General features: G+C 41.9%; 1 protein-coding gene and 2 long non-coding RNA genes across 5 annotated transcripts in view; 2 read left to right on the forward strand and 1 right to left on the reverse strand.

Moving 5' to 3' along the window:
• Positions 1 to 3,899: 3,899 nt before the first annotated feature.
• On the forward strand, positions 3,900 to 9,912 carry LOC128778254 (uncharacterized). The gene is made up of 2 exons (XR_008423717.1): positions 3,900 to 4,098; positions 9,715 to 9,912. It is a non-coding gene; the product is annotated as an uncharacterized LOC128778254 (long non-coding RNA).
• Positions 6,457 to 13,591, reverse strand: LOC109275991 (uncharacterized). Its single transcript, XR_002084474.2, has 3 exons — positions 13,479 to 13,591; positions 7,333 to 7,391; positions 6,457 to 6,773 (listed from the first exon to the last, which is right to left on the reverse strand). It is a non-coding gene; the product is annotated as an uncharacterized LOC109275991 (long non-coding RNA).
• A 94-nt stretch (positions 13,592 to 13,685) lies between these two features.
• Positions 13,686 to 27,857, forward strand: part of G3BP1 (G3BP stress granule assembly factor 1) — a 36,322-nt gene continuing 22,150 nt past the window's right edge. Inside the window, exons 1-3 of one of the 3 annotated variants that reach the window (XM_019464476.2) lie at positions 14,069 to 14,445; positions 17,109 to 17,221; positions 24,791 to 24,903. In XM_019464476.2, coding sequence (XP_019320021.2) covers positions 24,809 to 24,903 — 95 coding nt within the window. In that variant the 5' untranslated portion in view covers positions 14,069 to 14,445; positions 17,109 to 17,221; positions 24,791 to 24,808. Of the gene's footprint in view, positions 13,799 to 14,068; positions 14,446 to 17,108; positions 17,222 to 24,790; positions 24,904 to 27,857 lie in introns of those variants that run through there. The other 2 variants (XM_019464475.2, XM_019464478.2) reach the window with 2 other exon arrangements.

Consider the following 27,857-nt stretch of genomic DNA (forward strand, 5'->3'; position numbering starts at 1 on the left):
ACTCAGAACTTCAGTCACACACAGCCCTCTGCACACACACAAGCATCGGGGAGACTTCTTCTTGGAATATCCAAGGAATTTGCCAGAGGAGCCCAGTGTGAGTTACTAGTTTCAATGTTTATTTTGAGAGAGAGCGAGAGAGAAAGAGAGCAAGCGCACACAGGTGCACACAAGCAGGGGAGAGGTAGACAGAGAGGGAGAGAGAGAATCCCAAGCAGGCTCTATGCTGTCATTGCAGAGCCCAACTGGGGCTCAATCCCAGAGAGATCATGACCTGAGCTGAAACCAAGAGTCACGTGCTTAACCGACTGAGTCACCCAGCCTCCCCCGGAGTTAGTAGTTTCAAAGCCGTCTCATCAACAGAACTGCTTGGACAGCCTACTAATAACCCAGATTTCTAGGCTTCATCCTAGATTCACTGCCCCTTAATTTCCAGGTATACTTTTAGTACCCCTCCCCCTTTTGGTTTGGGGAACCACTGGTTGAGGAAAACTAAAGTCTTAATACATGAAACGTTTTTGAGAAGGTGTGCTCATAATTTAGTGTCTCACCTCCAACTCATCTTTTTTGGGCTTGCTTTATGAAAATGGATCTGGACCCTTTACATATTTTTTTCCTTTCCCCACTGGCAGGATGTTAAACCTTGTCAGTGAAGGCTCTGGAGAGGCACTGGAAGGGGAAAGGTTTTCCTTCCTGGTTCCAGTGTGTTCACTCACCAGGTCCTTTCAGTGTGTGTGGTTGCCTCATGGCCAGCTTCTGAGGACAGCTTCCTCAGCACCGGACTCCTGCTGTGTAACAGGAATGGGCAGTACCATGAGGCCAGCAGCTTCCCTCAGAATCTGTCCCCCTACAGTGAAGTGCCTCTCTTTGAATAGCTTTTTCCGGTACCCTCGAGGGAAATTTTCCAGCCTAGAGTGTGGCTTTCTAGCAAGTTCCACCTGCATGACATCATAACTACTTCTCTGCCATTCAGTGGGCCACGAGGCCTGGGATCTCAGCCTAGCATGGGGATTGGGGGATTCTCCCTTGGATGCTCTATGTTACTGTCTTGGCCCTACCAGCAGTGGCTGCTCCTTGTACCTGCTGTTTCTATATTCTTCAGAGTTCTCTTTCCTTCTTATAAGCCGATGCCTCATTATCACAGACTCATTATACTCTTTAAATTCTCCTTGTTCAAATTATGGTGTGGTTTCTCTCTCCTGATTAGACTCACGCTGATACAGGGAGTGGCAACAACCTGCCTACTTTGGTTTAGGAAAGAGGATAATGGATCTATCCTTGGTCTAGGTTCAAGAACATGAAATGGAAGGGATAAATCTAGGCCACTGACTCACACCAGCTCTGAATGAGGAGGTCCACTTCCAGCATGGTGAGTGGTAAAGCATGGAAATTGGAGCCTATGTTAGTCTGCTCAGGCTGCTATAACAAAATATCACAGACTGGGTGGCTTAAACAACACTTATTTCTCAATTCTCATGGCTCTGGAGGCTGGAAAATCCAAGATCAAAGTGCTGGCTGGTTCGGTTCTCAGTGAGATCTCTCTTCCTGGCTTGCAGTGGTTGCATTCTTGCTATGTCCTCACATGGCAGACAGAGCTAGGTCTGGTGTCTCTTCCTCCTTTTATTATTTTTTAAATGTTTATTTATTTTTATTTAGAAAGAGCAAGAGGGCAAGGGGCAGAGAGAGAGGGTAAGAGACCAAGCAGGCTCCGTGCTCAGTGTAGAGGCCACAGGGCTCGATCCCATGACCGTGAGATCATGACCTGAGCCAAAATTAAGAGTTGGGTGCTTGACCAGCTAAGCCACTCAGGTGCCCCTCTTCCTCCTTTCATAAGGGCACCAGCCCTATTGGATTAGTGCTCCATGCTTAGGAGCCCATCTAACCTTTATCAGCTTCTCAAAGGCCCATCTCCAAACACAGTCATTTTGGGGGTTAGGGCCTCTACATGTGAATTTTGGGGGAAGAAATTTCAGTCTAGGCAGACCATACAAAGCCATATAGACCAGAGTTTGAATTTAAGCCCTTTCATTTGCAGCTGTATAACCTTGAGCAGATTTCTTTACCTCTCTAAGCCTTAATACCCTCATTTATAAAACAGGGATAGTTAAGGTGACTTTACAATTTAAGTTTATTTATTTAGAGAAAGAGCATGAGAGCAGGGGAGGAGCAGAGAGAGAGGGAGAGAGAAAATCCCAAGCAGGTTCCGTACTGTCAGTGCAGAGCCCGAAAGGGGACTTGAACTCACCAACCATGAGATCATGACCTGAGCTGAAACCAAGAGTCAGACATTCAACTGACTGAGCCATCCAGATGCCCCAAGTGACTACACAATTTTTTATCCAAACCTTCTGAGAGCGAAAGGGGATACCAGGACTATAGGGCATATACCATGACTGTTCCAGGCAAACTGGGACATATGGTTTCCTCAAAGCAATCTATTTGTGGTATTCTTGGGAAGAATAAGTAGGATTCTGTATGCAAACCCCTAGCACATTACTTGGCACAGGATAGGCATCAAAACATTACAATTCTTATAATTGCTGGAATTTCTCCTTGCTTCCCTGGCACTGTCTCTTCCCCTATGGGCAAAATGCTCACCCCTTAGCCCTTCATCTCCTTCCCACCTGCCAGGCATTTCCTTAGGTCCAGTGAAGGCAAGGCTTAAAATCTTGGTAACACTGGGGTCAACTGTGCACTGGGGCTGGGAAAGCAAGATCACTGCAGAGGGGGAAGGGGCAGAGGATATTAAAGGAAAGGCAGAGGAAGACTGAACAGGTTAGAGAATTGAGGAAGAGGGAGGTTAAGCAGAGAGAGCACAATTTAATGACAGGCAACATTATGGAAACTCATCAGATAGGACAAATGAAGGTTGATCAGTGAAGAGGGGAAAATGTATAGGATTATAGTTCTTATATGCAAATATCTGAGTAAATTCCATTTATTTACATACAAATAAGCCTGAAATGCACTGCAGCAAATGTTAATAGAAGTTATCTGGCATGCATGTAGGATTACATGCAAAATCCCCAAATCTGAAAAATTTCAAATAGGGGTGCCTGGGTGGCTTAGTTGGTTGAGCGTCCAGCTTCAGCTCAGGTCATGATCTCATGGTTTGTAAGTTCAAGCCCCGTGTCGGGCTCTGTGCTGACAGCTCAGAGCCTGGAGCCTGCTTCCGTTTCTGTGTCTCCTTCTCTCTCTGCTCCTCCCCCGTGCTCTGTCTCTCTCTCTCTCTGCTAAAAATAAATAAACATTTTTTTAAAAATTAAAAAAAAAAGAAATAAGGTCCTCAAACACTAAATTCCCTTAAAAAGATAAATACATGAAAATTTCATATAGCACAAAAGGGTATACAGGGAAAAGCAAGTTTCCCTCGTCTACCCTATTTACCCCTTTTTAACTTTTTTTTGGTTCATTTATTTATTTTTGAGCGGGGGGACAGAGAGAAAGGAGACAATCCTAAGCAGGCTCCATACATCAGCACAGAGCCTGATGAGGGGCTTGGACTCATGAACTGAGAGATCACAACCTGAGCTGAAATCAAGGATCAGCTGCTTAACGGACTGAGAAACCCAGATGCCCCTGACTACCCCTTTTTAAACAGAAGGCATACTATACACAATTTTACAACTTGCTTTTCTCACTTTACAAAGTATCAGAGTTTATTCTTGTACATATTCCCTTTGTTCTGTTCAGTGATACATAATGTTATATTATTCAGTTGTATTATAATTTATTCCACCAGTCCCTGTGGCAGAAACCATTGGTTGGCTAATCCAATACTCATTCCCAGTCTTTTCTCTCTTGCTCCTGTAGAGGCCAGATCCCTGCATCCCCTAAATATTTGCTTTCCCATCCTCCCTTGCAGCCAAGCGTGCCCTGGCCAATGAGTCAGAAGCAGAAGTCTGCTACAAGGTTTCTGGAAAGCTCTTGCTTTCTTCACAAGGGGAACAGATACCACTCCTTTCTCCTTCCTGACCAGAATATTGATGTGATATCTAGACTGTAACCATGAAAGAAATGCCAAGAGAATCACAGAGACGCTTGTTCTGACTGTGTGTTCACTCAACCAATGCCCACTGCAGCTTGCCTCCAGACTTGGTATGTGAGAAATGTAATTCCTTCTTTATTTCAGTTACTGCTACTCAGACTTCCTGGTACTTGCCCCTGACACATTCTTTTTCTTTCTTTTTTTTTAATGTGTCTTTTTTTTTTTTTAATGTTTTACTATTTTAGAGAGAGAGAGAAACAGAGCTTGAGCGTGGGAGGGGCAGAGAGAGAGAGGGAGACACAGAATCTGAAGCAGGCTCCAGGCTCTGAGCTGTCAGCACAGAGCCTGACGCGGGGCTTGAACTCACGGACCGCGAGATGGTGCTGATAATGATTACATAACAATCCATATACCTAGGTCGTTGCTTAAAATTTTATGTAGGATAGGAGTGCCAAGGTGGCTCAGTTGGTTGAATCGTCTGACTCTTGATTTCGGCTCAGGTCATGCATGATCTCAGGGTCATGGGGTGGAGCACCTTGTACTGAGTGTGGAGCCTACTTAGGATTCTCTGTCTGTCTGTCTGTCTGTCTCTCTCTCTTCCTCAGCCCCTCTCCCCAGGTTGTGCACGGTCTCTCTCTCAAATTAAAAAAAAAAAAGTAAAATAAATGCCTAATGTGAAATTGCTATTCATTTTCAATTTTGATAGAGTCAGATTGCCTCTTAAAGAAGGTTTTCTTGGGGGCGCCTGGGTGGCTCAGTTAGTTAAGCATCTGACTTCAGCTCAGGTCACGATCTGATGGTTCGTGAGTTCTGATCTGATGGTTTGTGAGTTTGAGCCCCACATTGGGGCTTGGGATTCTCTCTCCCCCCTCTCTCTTCCCACCCCCCAACTTACGTGATCTCTCTCTCTCTCAAAAATAAACTAAAAAAAAAAACCAAACTTTTTTGCCTCTCAAAGCTTTATTAACTACATTTTTATATCTTCAGATCTATGTGTACTACCATTACCAGTTCCAATATTATAGGTGATTTTTATTTCCATTTTTTTTTCTACCTTTGCCACTTTTTTTATAATAAGTACGTATTAAGAATCACAGAGAAAAATATTTTTTAAAAAGCAGAATTTAGGAATTCTGAGTTCTAGACTACCCAGCAGTCTCCTTACTAGCCTTGCAAACTTGGATAAGTCACTTTATCATTAAACCAGCAGGTTTGAGAAATGGGCCCTTTCTGGCCAACAGTGTTGTGAGGATAGGAATGTGTAGGTGACAGGTTCACAGATAGTGGTTAGGTACCTTCGTCCCGGCAGACCTTACGCCTGGACCCCACCTACGCGAATATTTGGCCCTTCAGCAGATTCTGGGGTTAAGCTTTGCATAGAAAGGCCTTTGTAGCTGTTGTCTACTGCCTCCGGAATATTGAGTGTCTGGTTTTTTGTGTTATAACACAGGTATGTGTTAGCTGCCTCACTGCTTTAGCCACCAAGAAATCCTTAGCCTAGGTCAAGTGTTCTGAGATGCAAGGGTCCACAGAGAAGCCCAGGCAGGAGAAGAGAGAGGCCGCAAAGCACAGGAGGCTTAGGGTGCAGGCTTGGGAGTGGTAGCATGGCATCAGGCAGAGTTGCAAATTGCCTGAAGCTGGCCTACAGCCATATTTTATTTAGTTCCTAAAGTGCTCAAAATATTTTTTGATTAGTTGACATTTATAAACATTGAGTTCGGTTGCATGACAGTATGAATGAACATTTAATGCCACTGAATTGGACATTTCAAAACGGTTAAAATGGTAAATTTTATGTTCTTTAAAATCCATTTGTGGGGCGTGTGAGTGGCTCAGTTGGTTGAGCACCTGATCGTCCGACTTTGGCTAAGGTCATGATCTCACGGGTTGTGAGCTCGAGCCCCGCGTTGGGCTCTTAGCTGTCAGTGCAGAGCCTGCTTCTGATCCTTTGTCCCTCTCTCTGCCCTAGCAGGGAGGGGCAGAGAGAGAGAGAGGGAGATAGAGGATCCAAAGCTGGCTCTGTGCTGACAGCAGTGAGCCCGATGTGGGGCTTGAACTCACAAACCATGAGATTATGACTTGAGCCAAAGTCGGATGCTCAATTGACTGAGCCACCCAGGTGCCCCTCAAAATATAAACAGTAAAAAAAAAAAATCCATTTGTAGATTGACATGTAAATGTAGTTATTTCTTTGTTACAAGACCAAGAAAAGCATTTTAAAAAATAATTCCAAACAAAGTTTCAAAAAGGAATACATTCAACTATAGTCCTCTTGGAAAGAATATTTTCATTGTATTTTTAAAAGTGAGAGCCAAACACTTTTATACTGTTAATAAAATGTTAAAAAAAGAACAGTGGGTGATCCAGATTTTGAATGTCTGCTGAAAAACTGGAAGATCTAGAAACTTATCTGTAACTGGTAAGACAGGCCAGATTAATGCTATTGCAACAAATAATCACAAAACCTCAATGGTTTAAAACAACAGATTTACTTCTTGTTCCTGTCATATGACCATTGCCTGTTGGGCAGTTTGGAGGAATGGCTCTATGCAAATAGTTTTGCTCAGAGACCTAGGTTGAGGGACCCCAAATGGGGTCCCAAATGGATCTTGAATATGGGGGCTAGTGTGCAGAGGGAAGACCTGAGCAAATAATCACAAGCTCCAAAGACTTCTCTTCCTGGAAGAGATATATGTCATTTCTCCTCACATTGTTTTGGCCAAAGCGGGGCCTGTGGTCATGCTGGTCTTTAAAGGGGGCAGGAAAGTACAATCCTGCCGGGCACCTGGAAGGAGGGGAAACAGCTATGTCAGAAAACAACACAATAAAATAAATCATACAAATGAAAAGTACAACATAGGGAATACAGTCAATAATATTGTAATAGTGTTATATGGTAAGTATTTATCGTGATGAGCACTGAGTAATGCATGGAATTGTCGAATCACTGTGTGATATGCCTGAAACAAACATAACATTGCATGTCAACCCTACTTCAATTAAAAAAAAGAACAAAACATACATGGGGCACCTGGCTGGCTCAGTCAGTAGAGCATGCAACTCCTGTTGTGAGTTCAAGCCCCATGTTGAGTGTAGAGGTTACTTAAAAAAATAAATAAAATCTTAAAACAAAAACATAGTCAAACGACCACTAAGGACTCTTTAGATAAGGCACGAGCTCTTTGGGCCACCACGGTCCTCCGCACTCCTTAGTGAACTCCTAGCACTGCAGCCAAAGGTCAGAGGACAACTGTTATGCTGTCCCCTGGTGCCTTTATTCTATGCCAGACTTCTCTGGGGATCAAGGAGTTGAAGTTGTATTTAGTGAGATAATCTAGACAAACCTGTGTTCAATTCCTGGCTATTGAGGGCAATAAACCTCTCTGAACCTCGCTTTCTTTCCCTGTAAGATAAAGATAATAATTAGACCAATCTCATAGCATTATTGTGAGAAATAAGGCAATGTTCATAAAACATTCAGTTCAGTGCCTGGTATATAATAAGCACTCAGAAGCCACTCTTAGGATTATGCCAAGTTAGTTTTTAAATCACATAATACATAGAAAGTTTCTTAATGTAAACATTCAAAAAAATTTGTTTTAAGGTTTTTTTTATTTTTGAGACAGAGAGAGACAGAGCATGAGCAGGGGAGGGGCAGAGAGAGAGGGAGATACAGAATCTGAAGCAGGCTCCAGGCTCTGAACTGTCAGCACGGAGCCCGACACGGGGCTCGAACTCGCAAACCATGAGATCATGACCAGAGCCTAAGTCAGATGTTTAGCTGACTGAGCTACCCAGCTGCCCCTATGTAAACATTTTTAAACAATCCAGATAAAGTGAAAGTTTCCTTCAAATCTTTATATTATTGTCTTCCACAGAGGCAGTAACTACTATCAGATTGCTGTGCATTCTTTCTAGACCTTGTTCTGTGGTTTCACAAATGCTGATAAACACATATGCATATATAGGTTTTGGTATATTTTTAAGTATATATACTGTACATAATTTGCAAGATGCTCTTTTTTTTTAACTTTTTAACATTTATTTATTCTTTAGAGAGAGAGAGAGAGAGAGAGAGAGAGAGAGACAGGGAGAGAGAGAGAGAGAGAGACAGAGAATCTAAAGCAGGCCCACACTGTCAGTGCAGAGACCAATGCAGGGCTTGAATTTATAAACCACGAACCATGAGATTGTGACCTGAGCTGAAGTCGGAGGCTCAACCAACTAAGCCACCCAAGTGACCCTGCAAGATGCTCTTTTTAATGAACAACATGCTCTGGGCATTTCTGTTATATGTGTGTAGTCTTGTAATATATATTTAAAAAAAAAAAAATTTAAATCCTGCAGATTACTAGGATTTCCCATGGATCCCAGAACTCTCAAACCACCTGGAAAGCTGTCTCTGTTGCATTACCTGGTGGCTTGCTTAAGGGCATGAAAGAATATTCCAGCCCTTCAGGGGTGTCTGAGGAGGCCAAACCCCTTTTCCTACTTGGGGCTATATTCTTCTTCCCTGGGCAGTAATGACAAGTAGGTAAATGAACAAGGACTTGAAGTCAGAGTCCTAGTTTCCAGTCCTAGCTGTGAGACCTTGGGCCACTTGCTTACCCTCTCTGAGCCTGTTTCTGAGAAGTGAGAACCGTGGTTGTTGTGAATATTAAATGAGATCATCTTTATAGAGAATATTAGTAAGGTTGCCTGGCTCATGGGCAGCATTCTGTAGAGTTTCAGGAGGTGATATGTTTGCAGAAAGTCAATGTCAAAGAAGGGAGGCATGCATTTCTAAGCCAGTAAAGGGTCTCTTTAGACTTTTATATGGTAAGGAGCAAAAAGAAAAGATGTTAGCAGTCTGGCAGGCAGGCCAATTAAAACATTCAGGCTGGCTTTTCTTTTTCTTTTTTTTAATGTTATTTACTTATTTTGAGAGAGGGAGGTGTGAACGCTGGGGGAGGAACAGAGAAAAGGGGGAAGGAGAGAATCCCAAGCTCCAACTCATGAAGATCGTGACCTGAGCCAAAATCAAGAGTCAGATGCTTAACCAACTGAGCCACCCAGGTGCCCCAGTGACTAATTTTCAAAATCCCTCAAATACCTAAAGGGATAATGTGTGGTATTTTATCCTGTTTTATTTATTTATTTATTTATTTATTTATTTATTTATTTATTTATTTTAAAGATTTTATTTACTTTTTAAAGAGGTATCATTAGTGTACTAGGTTTTTTATTTTTAATGCTTATTTATTTTTGAGAGAGAGAGAGAAGAGAGAAGATAGAGAGAGAGAGAGAGACAGAGAGAGAACATGAGTGGGGAGGGGCAGAGAGAGAAGGAGACAGAATCTGAAGCAGGCTCCAGGCTCTGAGCTGTCAGCACAGAGCCCGGGTTCAGGGCTCAAACTCACAAACGGTGAGATCATGACCTGAGCTGAAGTCAGAGGCCTAACCGACTGAGCCACCCAGGCGCCCCTAAAGATTTTATTTTTAAGTAATCTCCACACTCAGCGTGGGGCTCAAACTCACAACTCCAAGATCAAGAGTCACATGCACCACCCACTGAACCACCTGGGCACTCCTATTTTATTTTAATTCCAGTGTAATTAACATACAGTGTTACATTAGTTTTGGGTATACAATACAGTGATTCAACAAATCCATATATTACTCAGTGCTCCTCAAGAAAAGTGTACTCTCTTTCTCTGGTTTTTCTTTTCTTTTTTTTTTTTTAATAGGCTTCACACCCAGCCTGGGGCCCAATGTGGGGTTTGAACTCATGACCCTGAGATCAAGACCTGAACTGAGATCAAGAGTCGGACGCTTAACCAACTGAGCCACCCAGGTGCCCCAGTAATCTCTGTTTTAAGGATCAAAGTTTCCATATTTGTATTATGGAAAATGTATATGTATTAAAATCTATTCTTAACACTGAATTTCTTTTGAAAAATAATACATGTACATGTTTAAAAAATTGTCAGTACCAAAGGGTACTTTGGATGAATGAAAACTAAGCTGTTCTCCCACCCTGGCCCAAGTTCACCTCGTTAACAATCATTAACAGTTTCTTATGACTCCTTCCAGACATAGACATAACCTGTGCATGTACAGCAAAACCATCCAGATATGTGTAGAGATAAGTAGAGCAATAGAGTATACCTTAATAGAAATAATCGCCCCATGGCATTGGTTCCCCTTCTTTACTCTTTCCATTTTCTGCACTTTGCTTTCTCCATCTACTGGTATCTCTTGGAAATTGCTCTGTGACTGTACACATAGATCTGCCTCATTTTCTCTATGGCTGCTTGACAGTCCACTGTAAGAGTGCATTGTACTGCAGTACTATATCTAACCAGTTCCATATAGCTCTAGATTTGGGTTGTTTCCTCTCTTTCTAGTAGGAGCAGTGCTGCAATCCATGTTATTTCATTAGAGCTTTGTTCGCAGGTGAGAATTTAACAGTGAAAGACACACACAGGCATGTATTTTTAATTGCCCTTCATAAGTGATTAGCTATGTTTGGGAAAAACTGATCCACTTGATATTTTTAGGATCATTCCTTTCCTAATATTCCCTGTTCCCCAACTTCCTCCACCACCACCAGGCTGAGTTTTCTGGGATTTTGCCCATGTTTCTTCCTTCCCTGCTTCTCATAGCTTTGGGGAAAATTGGCAGGAAGAAAGGGTGAGGTAGTGTAGAAGAGGGGTATCCAGCTTTTGCTTGGCAGTGGAAAGAGAAGCAGGAGGCTGGGGACTCTCCCCTAGCTGACTCAGATAGCCAGATCAGGGTCTCTCAGCCTTGGCACTATTGACTTTTTGGTCAGAAAGTCCTTTGTCATGGCAGGGGCGTGGTGGTGGTGGTGGTGGGGTCTCTCTCTTCTGCGTCTGTGAATCCCTGGCCTTTGCCCACTGGATGCCAGCCGTCCCTCTACTCGGTTGTAACTAAACCTGTTAAGTCCCCTGGGGGGAAATCTCCTCGGACTCCCTGCCTTGACAGTTCACTGGTGGTAAATCATTCACTGAACATTTACTAAGTATCCAGCACCTGGGGCCTGAGGGTTTCATGATCTGAGTGGGGAGGCTAGCACAGGAGAGTGCCAACTTGCTCTCTCCTTTGGAAGACAGTAACAGCCACTTGAGGGTTCTTGTCTACATTCACCCTCTGGTAATCCGTTTCCTCTTCCTTCCTTCCTACCTCCCGTTACACAACACAGTACATAAATATGGTCTCGTAAAACTTTCACATAATACATTGTCCTCATCGCTCCCAAGCTCGGAGATTCTCTAGGGGCAATAACTATTGTTTTAAATTTAGAACCCTTCCTATGCACTTACATACTGATTTTCACATACAGAAATCAGGAGTTTTGTTTTTTGCTTTGTTTGTTGAACTTGATTTTCTTTCTTTTTTTTTTTTTCAATTAACAGTCCAAATAACAAATGGAGACCCATCTGTATCTGTGTAATTCTACCTCATTACTTTTTAAACTACTGCATGGTATTCTATATTATGTGCATATCACTAATCACTTTGCCAGTTGATGAGCAATTACATTTTTAGTTTTTAAATATTTTAACAAAGCTGACAATGCTGCAGTTGAACACCGTGGTATAGGCTTCTTTGTTAAAAAAAAAAAAAAAAAAAGTGGCTATCAACCAAGAAGTGCTATTATTGTTTTGGGTGATACACAATTTTAATAGTGATTGCCAAATAGCCTTACACAAAGAGCCGTTTCACTTAAAATTCCCTCCAAACGTGATTAAGAATAGCCAAGACTGTTATCATAGGCCATCTGGGTTCAATTACAATCTGTAAATTTAAAGTTTTGCAAATCTGCTCTCATTAGCATTTCAATTTGGAGAGTCAATTTGTAAAAGGCAAATCTCTCAGTCCACCCTTTAAGAACTCTTCCAGGGGCTCTTCATTGCCAACAGAATAAACTCCAAACCCTTAGCATAGCTGGCACGATCCGGGCAGAGGGGTGCGGGGGTGGGATGGAATGGGTGGGGTGTTGGAATAGGTGGGTGGGTGTCCTTACTGTAGAAAATTTTAGCAGCTTTTCTCTCTGGGTTAAATTTCATCCGAAGCTTTCTTAGTCCCAGATGCCTGGTTGGGGGCTCCGGGGCCAGCAAAGTGCCCCAGTCTGTTGGATGGGTGACGGAGAACAGAGACGGCATCCAGATCATCTCTGATCCCAGCCCTTAATAGGAACCTCATAAATGCTGAATGAGCTAGGCCGATGCGGCAGTGGGCCCTGGAGGGGGCAGAGGGACGCTCTCACTTGGCTCCTGGGGCGGCCGCGAGTCTCCAGTCTGGGGCCAGACCCTGCTCAGGGAGCGACAGGGGACGCGCCCGGGTCTCAGCAGGCTGCTGCCGGTCCCCTCCGCGGAGACGCTCCAGGTGCTCCTTTACCAAATTTTCTGCAAAACTTAACGGGAGACCACATGCCTGGAATGAGAACTGACCGAGGCGTCTGTGTATTGCCTTACAGAATGCTCATGGTGACCAACAGAGGGCCCAATAACACACCGAGGGACGTGGACAGGACCGGGCTGGAGCACCACTTAGCCCCTGAAGTGCTTCGGGCAATCTTTGGGGGGATCCGTGTAGGAGTTTGACAAATTACCTTTTAAAGTAGTAACGACACGAAAGAAGCCCCCACAACCCTAGCAATTCGAACACTGAATGGCAATGGGGGTGACGCACAGGATGTTGCACTAAGGACCAAGCCGAGCAGAGACTTTACGGTTCCTTGGCAGCAAGAGAGAGGGAAGACCTCAGCGAACTCCCACGAGCCCGCCATGGGGCCGGCCTGCCGCAGCACTTGCCACGAACAGCAGGGTGGACATCTGTGTTCTCAAACTCGGCAGCAGTTTTCACGGGCGACCTCTTTACACGATCTTAGGTACGCGACGGCCGCTACTTTCCCCTTCGGTGTTCCCTTCACTGTGGTCCAACAATAGTGCTGACTAATGGTGAGAGCCAGCAAGTGCCCTTAGGCGGCCGTATGGAAATAAAAAAGTTGCTATAAGAAGAAAAAACCCAAACAACGGGAACTTTACCACTTGGCTTCCCTGGTACCAAACTGCAGAACAGGCGGGAGAGGGGGCGGGAGAGGGGCCTCAGGGCCAGACCCAACAAGTGAGGGAGAGAAAGGAAAGAGGACGGAAGCCGGGGCCAGAAAGAGCCTCAGGATCTCCCCAGAGGGCACGGAGGCCTTGGGGCTCGGTCTCCTTGGCACAGTCCAACCCCCGCGTCAATCAGCTCCGTCTCGCTTTGTGATTGGCCAGGGGCTCCCTTGGCCTCCCTGGCGCCCACCTCCTAGTTGCTTGGGGTTTACTTCCCCAAAGTACACGGGCCCCACCTTGTGGAGCAACCGCTCCTGCATGGAAAACCGATCTCCGCCCAGGGGAACACATTTTATCGAATGGGAGCGGCCGCACGCACTTATTGGCTACTATGGGTATCGGTTAAAGAACTCCCCACCCTCTTTTTGACGTACCTTTAAGTAATTGGTCTCTCTCAATGCCAATCCGTTACTAGGGAAACGAGATCCTCACAGTCTCATAGGCATGAGTCTAAGCCAATCAAGAGCCACGCCTTCATCCTGAGGCAATACCCAATTGCTGCTCGAAGAGCCCAGAGGACGCAGTCGGGATTGGTCACAAGCCTGCTCGACCTGGCCGCAACAAGTTAGGCTGAGTCGCGGTTATATAGACCGGCGACGGAGCACGCGTGTGTGCGGACGCAGTTGCGTGAGGGGATTTTGCCTTTTGCCGTGCTGTGGAGCAAAGCTTGTTCCTCTCCCGCTCAGCCGCGCAGGTAGTCTGGGGTGTGGGCGGGGCGGGGCGGCCCAGGGAGGAAGACGAGCTGGGACGGTCGTGAGAGGGAGGAGAAGTCCGAGCGACGGCGGCGGCCGCGCGAGGCGTGCACACCACCCCCCCCCAAACGGCCGCAGGCGGGCGCACGGGCGCGCGGAGTTTCCCCGCCCCCTCTTCGCCGCGCTCCCACCGGTCGGCGCGCGTGGCCGTGTCCGCGGCCGCCTCGTGCGCGTGCCACGCCCAACGGCCGCGCGGGGCGAGAGCGAGCCGCGGCCGCCGCCCGGGCTCCAGAGCGATCTCGGGGGCCTGGGGCCTCGCGCGGCGGTCTCGCCGGCCTTTCCCGCCCGCCGCCTCCCTCCCGCGCGCCCGCAGAGCCTTCCCTCCCCTGGCGAGGGGCTCCAGTTTGGCCCGGACCCGAGGAGGCTTTTATTTTGGGGCGGGGCGACACGAAAGCGCGATGAGGGTTTTTCGACTCGGGAAGCAGAAGTGCAGCGCTTCGGCTTCGCAGGGAGTTAAAGGGGGAGCAGCGAATGCATGGATAGTGAGAGGAGATAATAACCCTTGTGTTTTCTAAGCCCCCACTGTGTGCCAGGCACTGTGCTGAGCAACTTGTGTGGCTCTCATGCGCTCCCACGAGGATCCGAGGAGGTAGGTGCGGGGATTTGCCCTATGGCAGTGGATTCGGTGGGCCTGCGTGCTCACCGAGCACCGAGCACGGAGAGGCGTGCTCAAAGGCACACAGACGGTAAGAGGCAGGTGCTGGTTGGAACCCGCGGGCCGTCTGACTCCTAGTCCCGCAGCCTCCTTTCGTCCTTGTGCCAGCGCCCTGCGCGGCTCCAGGGCGCCGCTGTCCCCGGAGCCCTGGTCCCTGGGGGCAGCATCAGCCTGGCGAGGCCAACTGCTGCGAAGAGTGCATTGGCGTTTGTACTGGAGCCACTTGTGGGCTTCAGGGAGACGCGGGTTGGAAGTGAGATTATGACAAAGGACACGAGAGGCTTTGGGCTTTCCTTTCTACGTGCATTCGCACGGAGGGACGTGCCGCCCTCCACGCTTCCGGAAAAAGGATAGAATCGAATGAATACGTGCGCATGAACGTGGACGGTGTTCCTCCTCGGATTTGATACTGGTGGTGGGAAAGTCCCGCCAGCAGCCAGTTAGGCTCCGAAATTGGTCTAGACCTTGAAACCTTTTTCTTGTCTTCACCGGGGCAGGCTTTTGAGAAGGACCTTCGGGAGGATCGCTTGACTTCCTCGTTTTGTAGTTGGAGAAAATGCGAGTCAGAGCGATGAGTTTCACATCTCGCCCGCCTGCGTGGGTTGAAATGCGAAGTTGGGACGGAAAGGATGGTGCCCAGTTACAACATAAATTTAACCACTGGAGCTTATTATGCTAGGTGAATTACGGGTGATTGAGAGGTGTTGGAAGTCTTGCCCTTAACGCCAGTCGGGACCTGGCAGTCGGGATCTTCTGCGGATGAAAGCCTCTCTGCATTCAGTTCATGTGTTGAGCGTTTCCTGTAAGGTTCCTGTCTGTATGCTGCAAATACAGAAGACACCTTCAAAGACGAGTATAGGTTTGCGATATTTGAAAGGCAGTATGCACCTTGGCTTAATAAAATAGTTGTAGGTCCAGGGGCGCCCGGATGGCTGTTGGTTAAGTGCCCGACTGGACTTGGGCTCAGGTCACGATCTGTTGGTGAGTTGGAGTTCCCCCTCGGGCTCTCTGCGCTGACGGTGCAGAGCCTGCTTGGGATTCTCTCTCTCCCTCTCTGCTCCTCCCCTGCTCGTCCTCACTTTCTCTCTAACTAAACTTAAAAAATATAGTTGTAGGTTCAGATCATTACTTGACATCACAAATATCTCTACTTGAGAGAAAAAAACTACAATAAAAGTTTTGCGACTAGCTCTTGTGAATTAATTTTGCTTGGAATGGCTTTCAGCCTTCCTTCAGAGCTTTTAGGATTGGTCTTTAAAGAATTTTTTTGTAGTAGGAGGGAATACATAATTTACATCCTTGTTAGGAAATTAAAAAACTACAAAGAATCAATATTTGTAAGTGTTTCCATTTCCCAGTACTTTCCATGTTTGTTAACAGAAAGTAGCAATAGATAAAATACTGTATGGCCAAGTTTTTTGTTGATGTTGCCATAAATAACAGATTGCTTTAGAATGTAACATTGTTTTACTTAGAACTGGCCTTCTCATGTAGCCATTTTAGTTACCTTTATTTAGTTGGGGTTGCCTATTGAGTTAGCATTAGGTTTCAAATGTTAAAACATGACATAGAAACTGTTAATTTTTTAAATCCAGCTGGTGGTATCACTGCTGGGAGTAGAATATATCAGAATGAAATATCCTTATGCATTGAGAGAAACTTTTGTTTCTCTTTCAAGTATTTCTTAACCTGTTCTTTGCCTCAGGCGAATGGTTATCAGTTGGTCAGGAATATGAAAACGGAGGTATTTTACAGATTGGTAGCCTGGTTGATCTCTTGTGCGTGCGTTTATTAGGAACAAACGAAGCAAATTGTGATAATACAAGGCTGGTGAGCCTCCCTTCTTCCCAGCCAAGTCACGTTACTTTTGTTATTAAATCCTGTGTGTCTAAGCTCTTGTGCTTCTAACTGATAGAAAAGTAGGCACTTCTTTGTTCTTTAACTCACATTCAGTTTGCTGTTCTCAGCTGACAGTCTGCTAAGGGTGCATCAGAAGATTTGGTAATGTTTGTTGCTGACCTACTTGCGGTCGTTTTTTCTTTTTTCTTTCCTTGTAATTTACATTATTATTTTGTTCTTTTAGTACTTTGCATAGAAAGTAAAGGGTAGAGGTTAGTTTTAAATGTTTACAGGTTCATGCCTTAAACTTAAATTTTTATAGGTTTATGAATTGTATGTGGTTCTTAGGATGGTTGGGGCAATGTTAAAAGATGAAATTTAATATAAAGCCTGAATTTGTGACCAAAACCAATTTTTTCTTTTTGCCAGTTTAATTACCTCCTTGATCGTTCAACATTTTGTAATTAGGTTGTTTTTTTTTTTAATGATATTTCAGAATTCACACATGCATTGTCCGTTCTTTTGCAAAGAGAATTGTCAGAGTAAGTAGGTTTAAAAACTGCTTCCCCCCCCTCCCCTGGCTAGTCAGTTAATAGCTAGTAGGAAAAACCTTTAGTTGCAACACTGCCCTTCCAGCCATGTAGTTAATTTAGATTCAGCAACTGTAATCTCACTTGTAGTTGCTGATCACACTGGTGGTTAACTAGGTTTATTATGTTTTTCAAATCTTAAAAATCACCTGTTTATTTTTTTTTAAGTATCCTTGGACACCCTGTTTGGCCTGGGTGGGGAAAGCTGAATTGCAAGCCAGGTGATAATGGTGAAGAGCCAGGGTTAATCTGCACATGAAGAGTGGCCTTTATAAAACAAAGTAATTAAAACATTTTTCTCACAGATTGTGGCCTTAGTGTCTTCAGATGAATTGATTTCCCCTTTCATCCTCTGGCAGTTTGTCATGTTGTACTATTGTTCAGCTGCTCAGCTTGTTGTATTTCAGGTATTTAAAAAAGTAAATGCTAGAGATGGTTCAGAGAAAGTGGCTTCCTAGATGGGGCACACTGCAACTCTGGGGATGTTAAATGGCTACTTAACAGCATCATTGTGTATTTGTATAGCCCTTTATATATTCTAAAAGTGCTTTTACATGTCTTAGTAGTCTTATGTTTTTACTTACAAAGGGTATTGAGGCTCTGAAACCCAAAAAGTTGTCTGTTTTGTAAAGCTTATATGTCTAGCAGTGAACTGTAGAGTGTAGCTATTTCCTTATTCAAAAAAGTTTGTAGGATTCAGAATCTGGAGTCCAAAACCTTTTCAGCCTTTTTTAGGTTATGACTCAGGTATACCCTGTGTTCATGGACTCTCTGAGCCTGCTCTGTGATTTGTGAAATCTGAAGGATGGGAAATTCATGTTTTCAGGAATTTCATAGATGAGGCAGTAGTGTTAACCATAAAGTGTTTTTTCACCTCACTGAGAAAGAATGTAGATTGTTGCCCAATTATAAGTCCAGCCGATTAGCTTTTAACTTTGGAGTGGGGAATGGATGGATATTAAAAAACCAAGAAAAGCTAGTAAATTGTTAGGTTTTTTCAGTTCATTTTGAAGTTTTTCTCTTTTGAGAAAACTTGAGTTTGAGATAGCTAGAAATTGATGTTGAATAAAATACTATTAACGAAATGATTGCCCTTAGATTTCCTTAGTTTTTCCACTAACGTCCTTTATCTGTTCCAGGATCCAATCTAAGATAACACATTGCAGTCTCTTGAGTCTCTCTCTGATCTGTCACAGTTTCTTTTCTTTCTTTGTCTTTTATGACCTTGACACTTGATCTAAATTTGGGTACACTTGGTGTTATAGGTAGACTGAGGTTATGGATTTGGGGGAAGAATACAGAGGTGACTTAGCCTTCTTATCACATCAAGGAGTACATAATGTACTGGTTGAATTTAACCTTGGTCGATTAAGTGGTGTCTACCAGGTTAGGATTTTTCCCCTTGTTTTCTTTGTTAAAAACCAGTCCCCAAGGAAGAGGAGGATCAGAATTTGTGGACATAAATTAGCTATGTATTAAAGCTATTATTGTAATTACTAAATATTTGGGGGGGGGGGAGACACTTCAAAGTTATGCTAATATATGTTAGCATATATTAGCTATGTTTCTTAAAGGTTTCTTAAGCATATGTTAATATGTTTCTATGTTTCTTAGCATATGTTAATATGTTTCTTTAAAGATTCCTTATAGTGTTTATTACTGGATCTTGCTTGTGGCTGTTATCTTAGTGTAATGGTGATTCTTTATTTCCTTTGTTCCCTCTGTTTGAAATTCTTCTGTAAGGCAGCTTTGTCTCCTTCCCCCTTTATTTTTTTATTGACTTTATTTTCTTACTCATTAAATTTTGTATTTAGGCATTTATTTTTGTTACTATGGAGCCATGGATATTTTATTCTTTGGTTTGTAATCCAATGTTATCTAAGTTATTTTTGCTTTTTTACTTACTGCTCAAATTGGTGCAGTTTTGGCTCTTGTGTCCTTTTAACATTCCCCTGAGGTTTTTTTTTTTAAACATTTTCATTTTTTTAAAAAAATTTTTTAATTGTTTTTGAGAGAGGGAGAGACAGAGCTCAAGCAGGGGAGGGGCAGAGAGAGGGAGACACAGAATCTGAAGCAGGCTCCAGGCTCTGAGCTGTCAGCACAGAGCCCCGAGAGGGGCTCGAACTCACGAACCGAGAGATCATCACCTGAGCCGAAGTCGGATGCTTAACTGATTGAGCCACCCCTTAAAGCATTTTCTTTATTTACCAGTAGTTCAGGCTCACCTTGTATTTTGCCTTTCCCAGCCCTAAAGTCAACCATTTCTCCAAGGAACTATCAGGAAGAATTAAAGGGAGGTGACAGGTGGTAAACGTGTAGAGTTTAGAAAACAGATTGAACAGTAGATCCCGTGACGGTGATACTGCTCTTGCTATGAGTACAGACATTGGCTTTTGTATTAAAGTTTCTCTGGTTTTGGGAAAACATTTTGGTTTCTCTTAATGCCTTAATTTCAAATGTTTGAATACATAGCATAACCTTGCTACAAAATTTATGATAATTTAATATATATTCATATTAGTGCACACAAACCCTTGGTGTTTTTTTCTTAGTGTTTTTGATAAATTATTAAGATAGGGCAAAAAGACGACTTAAACGTCCTAGTACTTAGAATTGACAGTTAACAATTTGCATCACTTTTTTAAGTAGGACTCCTTGTTTTTCTTTTCTTTTCTTTCTCTCTCTCTCTCTCTCTCTCTCTTTTTGTCTCTTTCTTTCCTTATTTAGAGAGAGCTTGGGGGTGGAGGGGCAAGGAGAGGGGGAGAGAGAATCCCAAGCAGGCATGGAGCTTCATACCATGAACTGTAGATCATGACCTGAGCTGAAATCAAAGAGATGGAAGCTTTACCAACTGAGCCCCCCCAGGTGCCCCCTATGTTTTCTAGAATTTTTATGTAAGCTGTATCATACAATATGTGCTTGTGAAAAAAGTTATATTCTGTAAATACACCACAATGTTATCCATTCACCTGTTGATGGATGTTTGGTTGGTTTCCAGCTTTAGGGTGTTACAAATAAAGCTTTCTAAGAAACTGACAAACTTTTCTTAAGTGGTTGCACCACTTGACGCTCCCACCAGCAGAATTTTGAGTATATCCTGAGAGTTTCTGTATATCCTGGCCAACCTTGGTCAGCATTTATTTTGGTCGTTCTGACAGGTGTAGTGGTACCTTACTGTGGTTTTAATTTGCATTTCTTTGATTACTAAGGATGTTTAGCATTTTTCATGGGCTCATTTGGCATTCAAATAATTTCTTTGGTGGAGTGTTTTTTCATATCTTTTGCTCATATTTTATGGGATTGTTATTCGGTTATGAGAGTTCTTATAGATAACAAGTTTTCCTATCAGATATATGCTTTGAAATATTTATCCCCCAGTCTAGCTCGTGTTTTCATTCTCGTAAAGGGGCTTGCAGGGCAGAAAGTTTTAATTTAACAGAATCTACAGTATCGGTGTTCATATAGATTATGTTTTCAGTGTAACTAGAATCTTTGCTCAACCCAAGGTCATGCAGATTTTATAGTTCTAGATTTTACATAAAACCATTTCGAGTAAACTTAATGTGGTGCGTGAAATGAGGTTCATTTTTTCCAATGTATGGATATGCAATTCTTCCACCATTTGTTGAACAGAGTATCCTTTTTCTACCGAATTATCTGCATTTATGTTAAAAATCCCAGTTGTCCCTTTATATGTGGGTATATTTCTTAGCTATTTTGTTCTATGGATCTATTTGTCTGTTTTTACTTCCAGACTATTTTAAAAATAAATATACCAATGCTCTATTCTTTCCATGTCCTTGCAAATGGCAAGATTTCATTCCTTTTGATGGCTGATAATGTTCCATTTTGTGTGTGTGTGTGTATGTGTTTGCACACACCACATCCTTATCCATTCATTAGTCGATGGACATTTGGGCTCTTTCCATAATTTTTTTTTATTTTTATTTTTTTTATTTTGAAAAAGTTTATTGTATATATTTTTTGAGAGAGCGTGTGTGTGCCCACGCAAGTAAGGGAAGGGCAGAGGGAGAGGGAGGGAGAGAACGCTAAGCAGGCTCCACAAGGCGCTTAACCAGCTGAGCCACCCATGTACCCTGGCTCTTTCCCTTATTCTGAGTGAAATAAGTCAGAGACAAATATCGTATGATTTGGTTCAAATGTGAAATTTAAGAAACAAAACAGATGAACATAGGGGAAGGAAAAATAAGATGAAAGCAGAGGGAAGCAAACCATAAGAGACTTTTAACTATAGAGAACAAACTGAGGATTGATGGAGGGAGGTGGGTGGGGGATGGTCTAAATGGGTGATGGGCATTAAGGAGGGCACTTGTTGGGATGAGTACTGGGTGTTATGTAAGTGATGAATCATGAAAATACACTTCTGAAATGAATACTACACTATATGTTAACTAACTTGAATTTAAATTAAATCTTGGAAGAAAAAAACTGGAAATGACTGCAGAATACAAATCATGATAAAAACAAAAACAGATGAAGGAAACCAAAAGGGTAGATTGGAGTAAGAGTTATCATAGGTGATGAAGTTATTCCAAAGTACCTCATTTGCAGTCAGACTATAGTTTAAAGCATAAATTAGATAATCAGTTATGCTCCTATGGGTGTATTTTTAAAATTAATTCTACCAAGTAAAAGCATCTGTTTACATAAACTAAGTATCAACAGTTGATGACATAGTTATGGTAAGATTTTTACATATAAGCAGAATAATTTGAATGGTTTTCTTGTCCAAATGGAATTTCTGCTGGGATACTCCATGTATCAGGCTAATTTTTAGGCCTTAAATATTAAAAGAAAATCTGATCCAATGGAAGTAACAAATACTTCAAAGTTAGGACTAAAGTATTTATTGTGTACTGTATATGACAGCATAATGTTAATAAAGCTTTTCATAAGTAGAAAAGTACTATGAACAATATCTAATGTTTTGTGTATACTAAAAACACTTTTAAAAGTTTAAAAGCTATTATACAGTACATATTCAGCAACTGACTTTTCATTTTAACATTGTTTTTGAGATCTATTTCATGCTGACTTTGACCACTATAAATAGGATGACTTTATGTCTTGGTTTCCTAGGGACAGCCCTAATTCACTCCAGTTAACCTGGCATAATTATAAATAGTACTGCTTTTCAATCTTGTCAGTGCCCCATGTGATTATCTTAGATACAGTGTTTGAATGATTTGTATAAACTGCACCCTAATCCATTTCCTGTTTGACAGATAACATAGGTTATTTGTGTTATGTTTCAGAAATAGGGTGGCAGTTAATTTCTCGCTTTATCTCTTGTGCCTATGGGTGTTTCTCTTGTGTATGTGTCTAGAAAAGAATTGCTGGATTCATTGGAGCATTGTTGATTTTATTAGATAACTTCTCCACTGTGGTGGCAGCCATTGACATTTCTTCAGCTTTGCCGGTTCTCTTTTCCCAACTTCTTGACAGTGTTGAACATTGACTGATATTTTAATATTTCAGGGGATCTTCTGTGAGAAGTGATAGGTTTTAATTTGCATTTTATTGGTTACTTAGTTTATCATTTCTTGCCCATTTACTTTCCTGAGAATTGGCTCTTCCATTTCCTTTGCCTGTTTTTCTCTTGGGTTATTCTTTATTTTAGTGATTTGTATGAGAGTTCCATATGCATTCTTACGCAGATCATAGGATATTTTGCTCTTTTGACTTTGCCTAGAGTAAGCCCTTCCATTAAAAATTCAGGTGGAAGGGCGCTTGGGTGGCTCAGTCAGTTAAGCATCTGACTTCAGCTCAGGTCATGGTCTCACAGCTCATGAGTTCAAGCCCCGCGTTGGGCTCTATGCTGACAGCTCAGAGCCTGGAGCCTGCTTTGGATTCTGTGTCTCCCTCTCTCTGACTCTGTCTCTCTCTTCTCTGTCTCTGTCTCAAAAAGAAAAACATTAAAAAAAATTTTTTTTAAGTGTAGTTGATCTGGTTTACATCAGATCATAGTAATAGTACCATAGTAATGGGAAATCTTAAAACTTGAAAACCACAAGTTATATGACGTGATCTCACGTCCAACTGTAACTTTGAAGTTCTGAAGAATTTAGGATCAGTAAGAACATCTGAAATTATCTTCTTCTTTTTTTTTTTTTTTTGTTTGACTATGATCCAGGGAAAAGTATAGCAGTTTCTCATTCTGGTTTAGTCTAAGTATATTTGTTTAAGACCTAGGATCCAAATTCTTTTTACTGATACTCTAGTAACCATGCCTACAGGTAAACTACTCTCCAGTATGACTAGGAAGGTATTCTGTATTGATCTAGTACCTGTAATCTGGGGAAAATGTGGACTGGCCTTGAACTAATTTCTTAGGTTTCAGTGAAACAGGTAGTAAATTGGACAGATATTCAAGAATAACGCAGGGGTGCCTGTGTGACTGAGTTGAGTGTCTCTAGGTTTTGGCTCAGTTCATGATCTCACATTCTGCGAGTTTGAGCCCCATGCCCAGCTCTGTGTAGACAGCTTTGGAACCTGCTTGGGATTCTCTCTCTGCCCCTTCCCTGCTCATGTGCCCATGTGCGCATGCGCTCTCTCTCTCTCTCTCTCTCTCTCTCTCAAAATAAACTTTTTAAGATAAAAGGATAATGCAGATGCACTAGATGAAGATAAACATATGTCCACAAATTGTTCAGGAATTAACCAATCAAATTGTTTTGCCTGTCCTTTGAGAAAACTGAAATAAAATGTCTTGCCTTTTTTACTGTAATTGATCTGTACATATGTGTTTGCCTGTATGCTTAATTTGAGGATGATTTTATTCCTCAAATGAAAAGTTGGATTATCTCCTACCAGATATTTTTCCCAAAAAGTTTTATTTTGATAACAATGATTGAGGACTTAGTGTTTGCTGCCTTTCTTAATACTCAAAAGATACTAACTTTGTCATTGTGAGGACTTTGAGGTGGTAGATAATTTTTTTGAGTAAAAAAAACATTTTGTTAGCTCACCCTTTTTCAGATTATATTTGGTTTCATCATGAAATGAACTAAGCATAGCATTTTTAGATTTTTATGGTTTCTCTTAAAGGTACTAGAAGTTTTCCCTGATACTGACTAAAAATGTGATCACATGTGCCTCCTGTATGTCAGAGCTATATTTATCACCCTTGAATCTAGTATTGCAACAAATAAGAATGTGCTTGTAATCTTAGAAGTGGAACACTCTTAATTGGGTTTAGAAATTTAGAGAGGGGTGCCTGGGTGGCTCAGTCGGTTAAGGGTCCGACTTTGGCTCAGGTCATGATCTCACAGTTCGTGAGTTCGAGCCCTGCGTCAGGCTCTGTGCTTACCGCGCGGAGCCTGGAGCCCAGTTTGAGTTCTAGGTCTCCCTGTCTCACTGCCCTTCCTCTGCTCACACTCTGTCTCTCTCTCAGAAATAAACATTAATTCATCAGGCTCTGACAACTCAGAGCCTGGAGCCTGCTGCGGATTCTGTGTCTCCCTCTCTCTGCCTCTACCCCACTTGCACTTTGTCTCTCTCTCAAAACATCAAAATAAACATTAAAAAAAATTCAGAGAGATTATGATAAGGTACATGCTGGAAATATGTACCTTTGAAGTTCTTATAATCATTTTAAAGAAATTAATTTTTGAGAATAATAATGAATTCATCAGATTACAATAAACTTGAATAAAAATCTAACCTGGTCTGTGGGGGTTTTATTCTTATGCTTATTTTTTAAAACCAAGAATTGCTAAAGTGTCTTGTCTTTGAGTTGGTTTTAGCTAAATAATTCAGTTTTTTCCCCTGCCATTTTTCCCCTGTGTACTTGATCTTTCAAGTTGAACATCTTCAACATTTTTTTCCAGGTTGAATTGACCAAAGCAATGGTTATGGAGAAGCCTAGTCCCCTGCTGGTCGGGCGGGAATTTGTGAGGCAGTATTACACGCTGCTGAACCAGGCCCCAGACATGCTACACAGGTAAAACTTTTTTTTTTTTTTTTAACCATGCATGATCTAATGTTTTTTAGTATGTAGCTACTTATCCTTCAGAGTCTCGTCATGCACTTTGTAGACTTGTTGCATAATATGTGCTTTGTACATAACAGCCAATAAATGATGGCTATTAAAATTAAATTTTTAAGTAGAATATACAAGCATAAAGAAATTAGACTAAGTCACCTAAACTTACACATTGTCAGAAAAATCATGGCTGAAAATATAAAAATATGGTATTTATGCTTTTGTTTCTGTTTTTTATGGTGTTTTTTGGTGAATCATGAATATTTTGTAAGAATGTATCGAAGACTATTCCTACAGTAACATTTTTGTGTCCATGTGCTTTTAAAAATTAGGGTAACTTGGAAATGTGGTATAGGCTTGTAAATTAACAGTTTATGAAATAAACACAAAAAGCTCTAGTAAAACCATGTTTACAATTTTTCTTTGTATATGCAAACATTTTTAACATACTGTCTTTTAGTTTTTCACTTGATAATTTGGGGTCATCTCATAAGGGTAGTACATGTATCATATTAATTTTAGTATTCATGTATTTTTTATTTTATAGAGATATATAGCATCTTTTAATCCCCAGTGGTGAATTTGTTGGTTGCTTCCATTATTTCTTCTTACAAACAGTCCAGCATTATACAAAGCTATAAATATACAAGTTGATTTATAGACTTGTTAGAATAATTTCTTACAGATGCCAAAATGTGTGTTTGCTGGACCAGACTATTTCCCTCGTTACTTTGACCAGCTTGCATATTGGATATCACGTCCTTATTGGGTGAAAAAGAAAATTTATAAATTTGAGTCCTTGTTGTGAAAATGGAAAATATATATATTTTTGAGAATTTACAATTTTCTGCTTTCACCTGTTTCCTATTGATCTTTACTAAAACCTTTTAGTAAGACATTATTAGGTACTTAACTTTATTTTGCAGGTAAGGATGTAAGCTGTTAAAAATTTGCTGGTGTTGGGGTGCCTGGGTGGCTCATTCGGTTAAGCACCTTTGGCTCAGGTCATGATCTTGTGGTTCATGAGTTCTAGGCCAGCGTCAGGCCCTGTGCTGACAACTCAGAGCCTGGAGCCTGCTTCACAGATTGTGTATCTCCTCTCTCTGCCCCTCCCCGTCTCATTCTCTCTCTCTCTCTCTCTCTCTCTCTCTCTCTCTCTCTCTCTTTCTTTCTCTCTCTCTCTCAAAAATAAATAGAAAATTAAAAACAAATCTGGTGTTGACATGACTTAAGTGATTGAACAGGTTTTCACATGTTTTTTTCCCCTTTTTTCTTTTTGTGTTTTATGTCAAAATTTGTTTCTATGTCCTCAGAGATTAGGTAACTTTGGACTTTGAAAAGGAGCAAGGGGTGCCTGGGTGGCTCAGTCAGTTAAGCATCCTACTCTTGATTTCAGCTCAGGTCATGATCTCACAGTTCATCAGTGTCAGCGGGGAGCCTGTTTGGGATTTTTTGCTCTCCCTGTCTGCCTCTCCCCTGCTCTTGCTTGCTCTTACTCTCTCAAATTAATACATAAAACTTAGGAGAACTAAGTGAAATTAATATAGTCCTTGTCGATATATTTATTGACTCAAGACCTTTTTTTTTTTCACATTTTATCTTGAAGTACAACATACATACAAGCGTATCTCATTGTGTTTCACTTTATGGTGCTTTGCAAATATTGTGTTTTTTGGCAGTTATAAGTTTGTGGCAATCTTCAGTCTAGCAAGTTCATTGGTGCCATTTTTCCAGTATTTGCTCATTTTGTGTCTTTGTCAACATTTTGCTAATTCTCACAATATTTCAAACTTTTTCATTATTATATTTTTTAATGGTAATCTGTGATCAGTGACCTTTGTTGGTACTATTATAATCGTTTTATGGCATATGCCTACGCATGTAAGACCATGAACTTAATGTTCAATAAATGCTGTATGTCTTCTGACTCTTACACTGATTCGTTGTTCCCCATCTCTCTCCCTCTTTGGGCCTTCTATTCTCTGAGACTTAGTGGTATTCAAATTAGGCCAGTTAACTTAACCCTACAATGGCTTTAATTAGGTATTAAGTGGAAGGAAGAGTCACTTGTCTGTCCCTTCACATCAAAAGCCGTAAGTAGCTTGGTAGGGAATGTTGAAAGCTGAGATAGGCCAAAAGCTAGGCCTCTTGGCCTATTAGCTAAATTGTGAGTAAAAAGGAAATGTTTTTGAAATGAAAAGTGCTACTCCAGTGAACACATGCATGATAAGAAAGCAGAGCAGCCTTATTGTGGATATGAGGAACTTTGAGTAGTGGGATGGAAGGTCAAATAAGCCACAACATTCCTTTAATCCAAAGCCTGATCAGAGTAAGGCCCTAACTCTTCAATTCTATGAAAGCTGAGAGAGGTGAGGAAGCCACAGAAGAAGTTTGAAGCTAGTACAAGTTAGTTGATGAGGTTTCAGGAAAGAAGCTGTTTCCGTAACATCAAAGTGCAAGGTGAAGCAGCAAGTGCTGATGTAGAAGCTGCAGCAAGCCATCCAGAAAATCTAGATAAGGTAGGTGGTGAAGGTGGCTACACGGACAATAATAGATTTTCAGTGTAGATGAAACAGCTTTATATTGGACGTGATTCATGGGAAGATGTCAAAATATCAAGATGAACAGGAGTTGAGAAGAAGATCCCAGCCCTCGTGGATGACTTTGAGGGGTTCAGGACTTCAGAGGAGGAAGTCACTGCAGGTGTGGTGGAAATATAAAGAGAACTAGAATTAGAAGTGGAGGCTGAAGATGTGACTGAGTTGCTGCAGTCTCATGATAAAACGTTAACAGATGAGGAGTTGCTTCTTAAAGATGAGCAAAGATAGTGTTTTTTAAAATGTTTTAATTAAAAAAAATTTTTTATGTTTATTCATTATTGAGAGACAGAGCATGAGCATGGGGGGGGGGGG

The sequence above is a fragment of the Panthera pardus genome, unplaced genomic scaffold (genome assembly GCF_024362965.1).
Source record: "Panthera pardus isolate Hobbes unplaced genomic scaffold, ASM2436296v1 HiC_scaffold_2, whole genome shotgun sequence".
Lineage (NCBI taxonomy): Eukaryota > Metazoa > Chordata > Mammalia > Carnivora > Felidae > Panthera > Panthera pardus.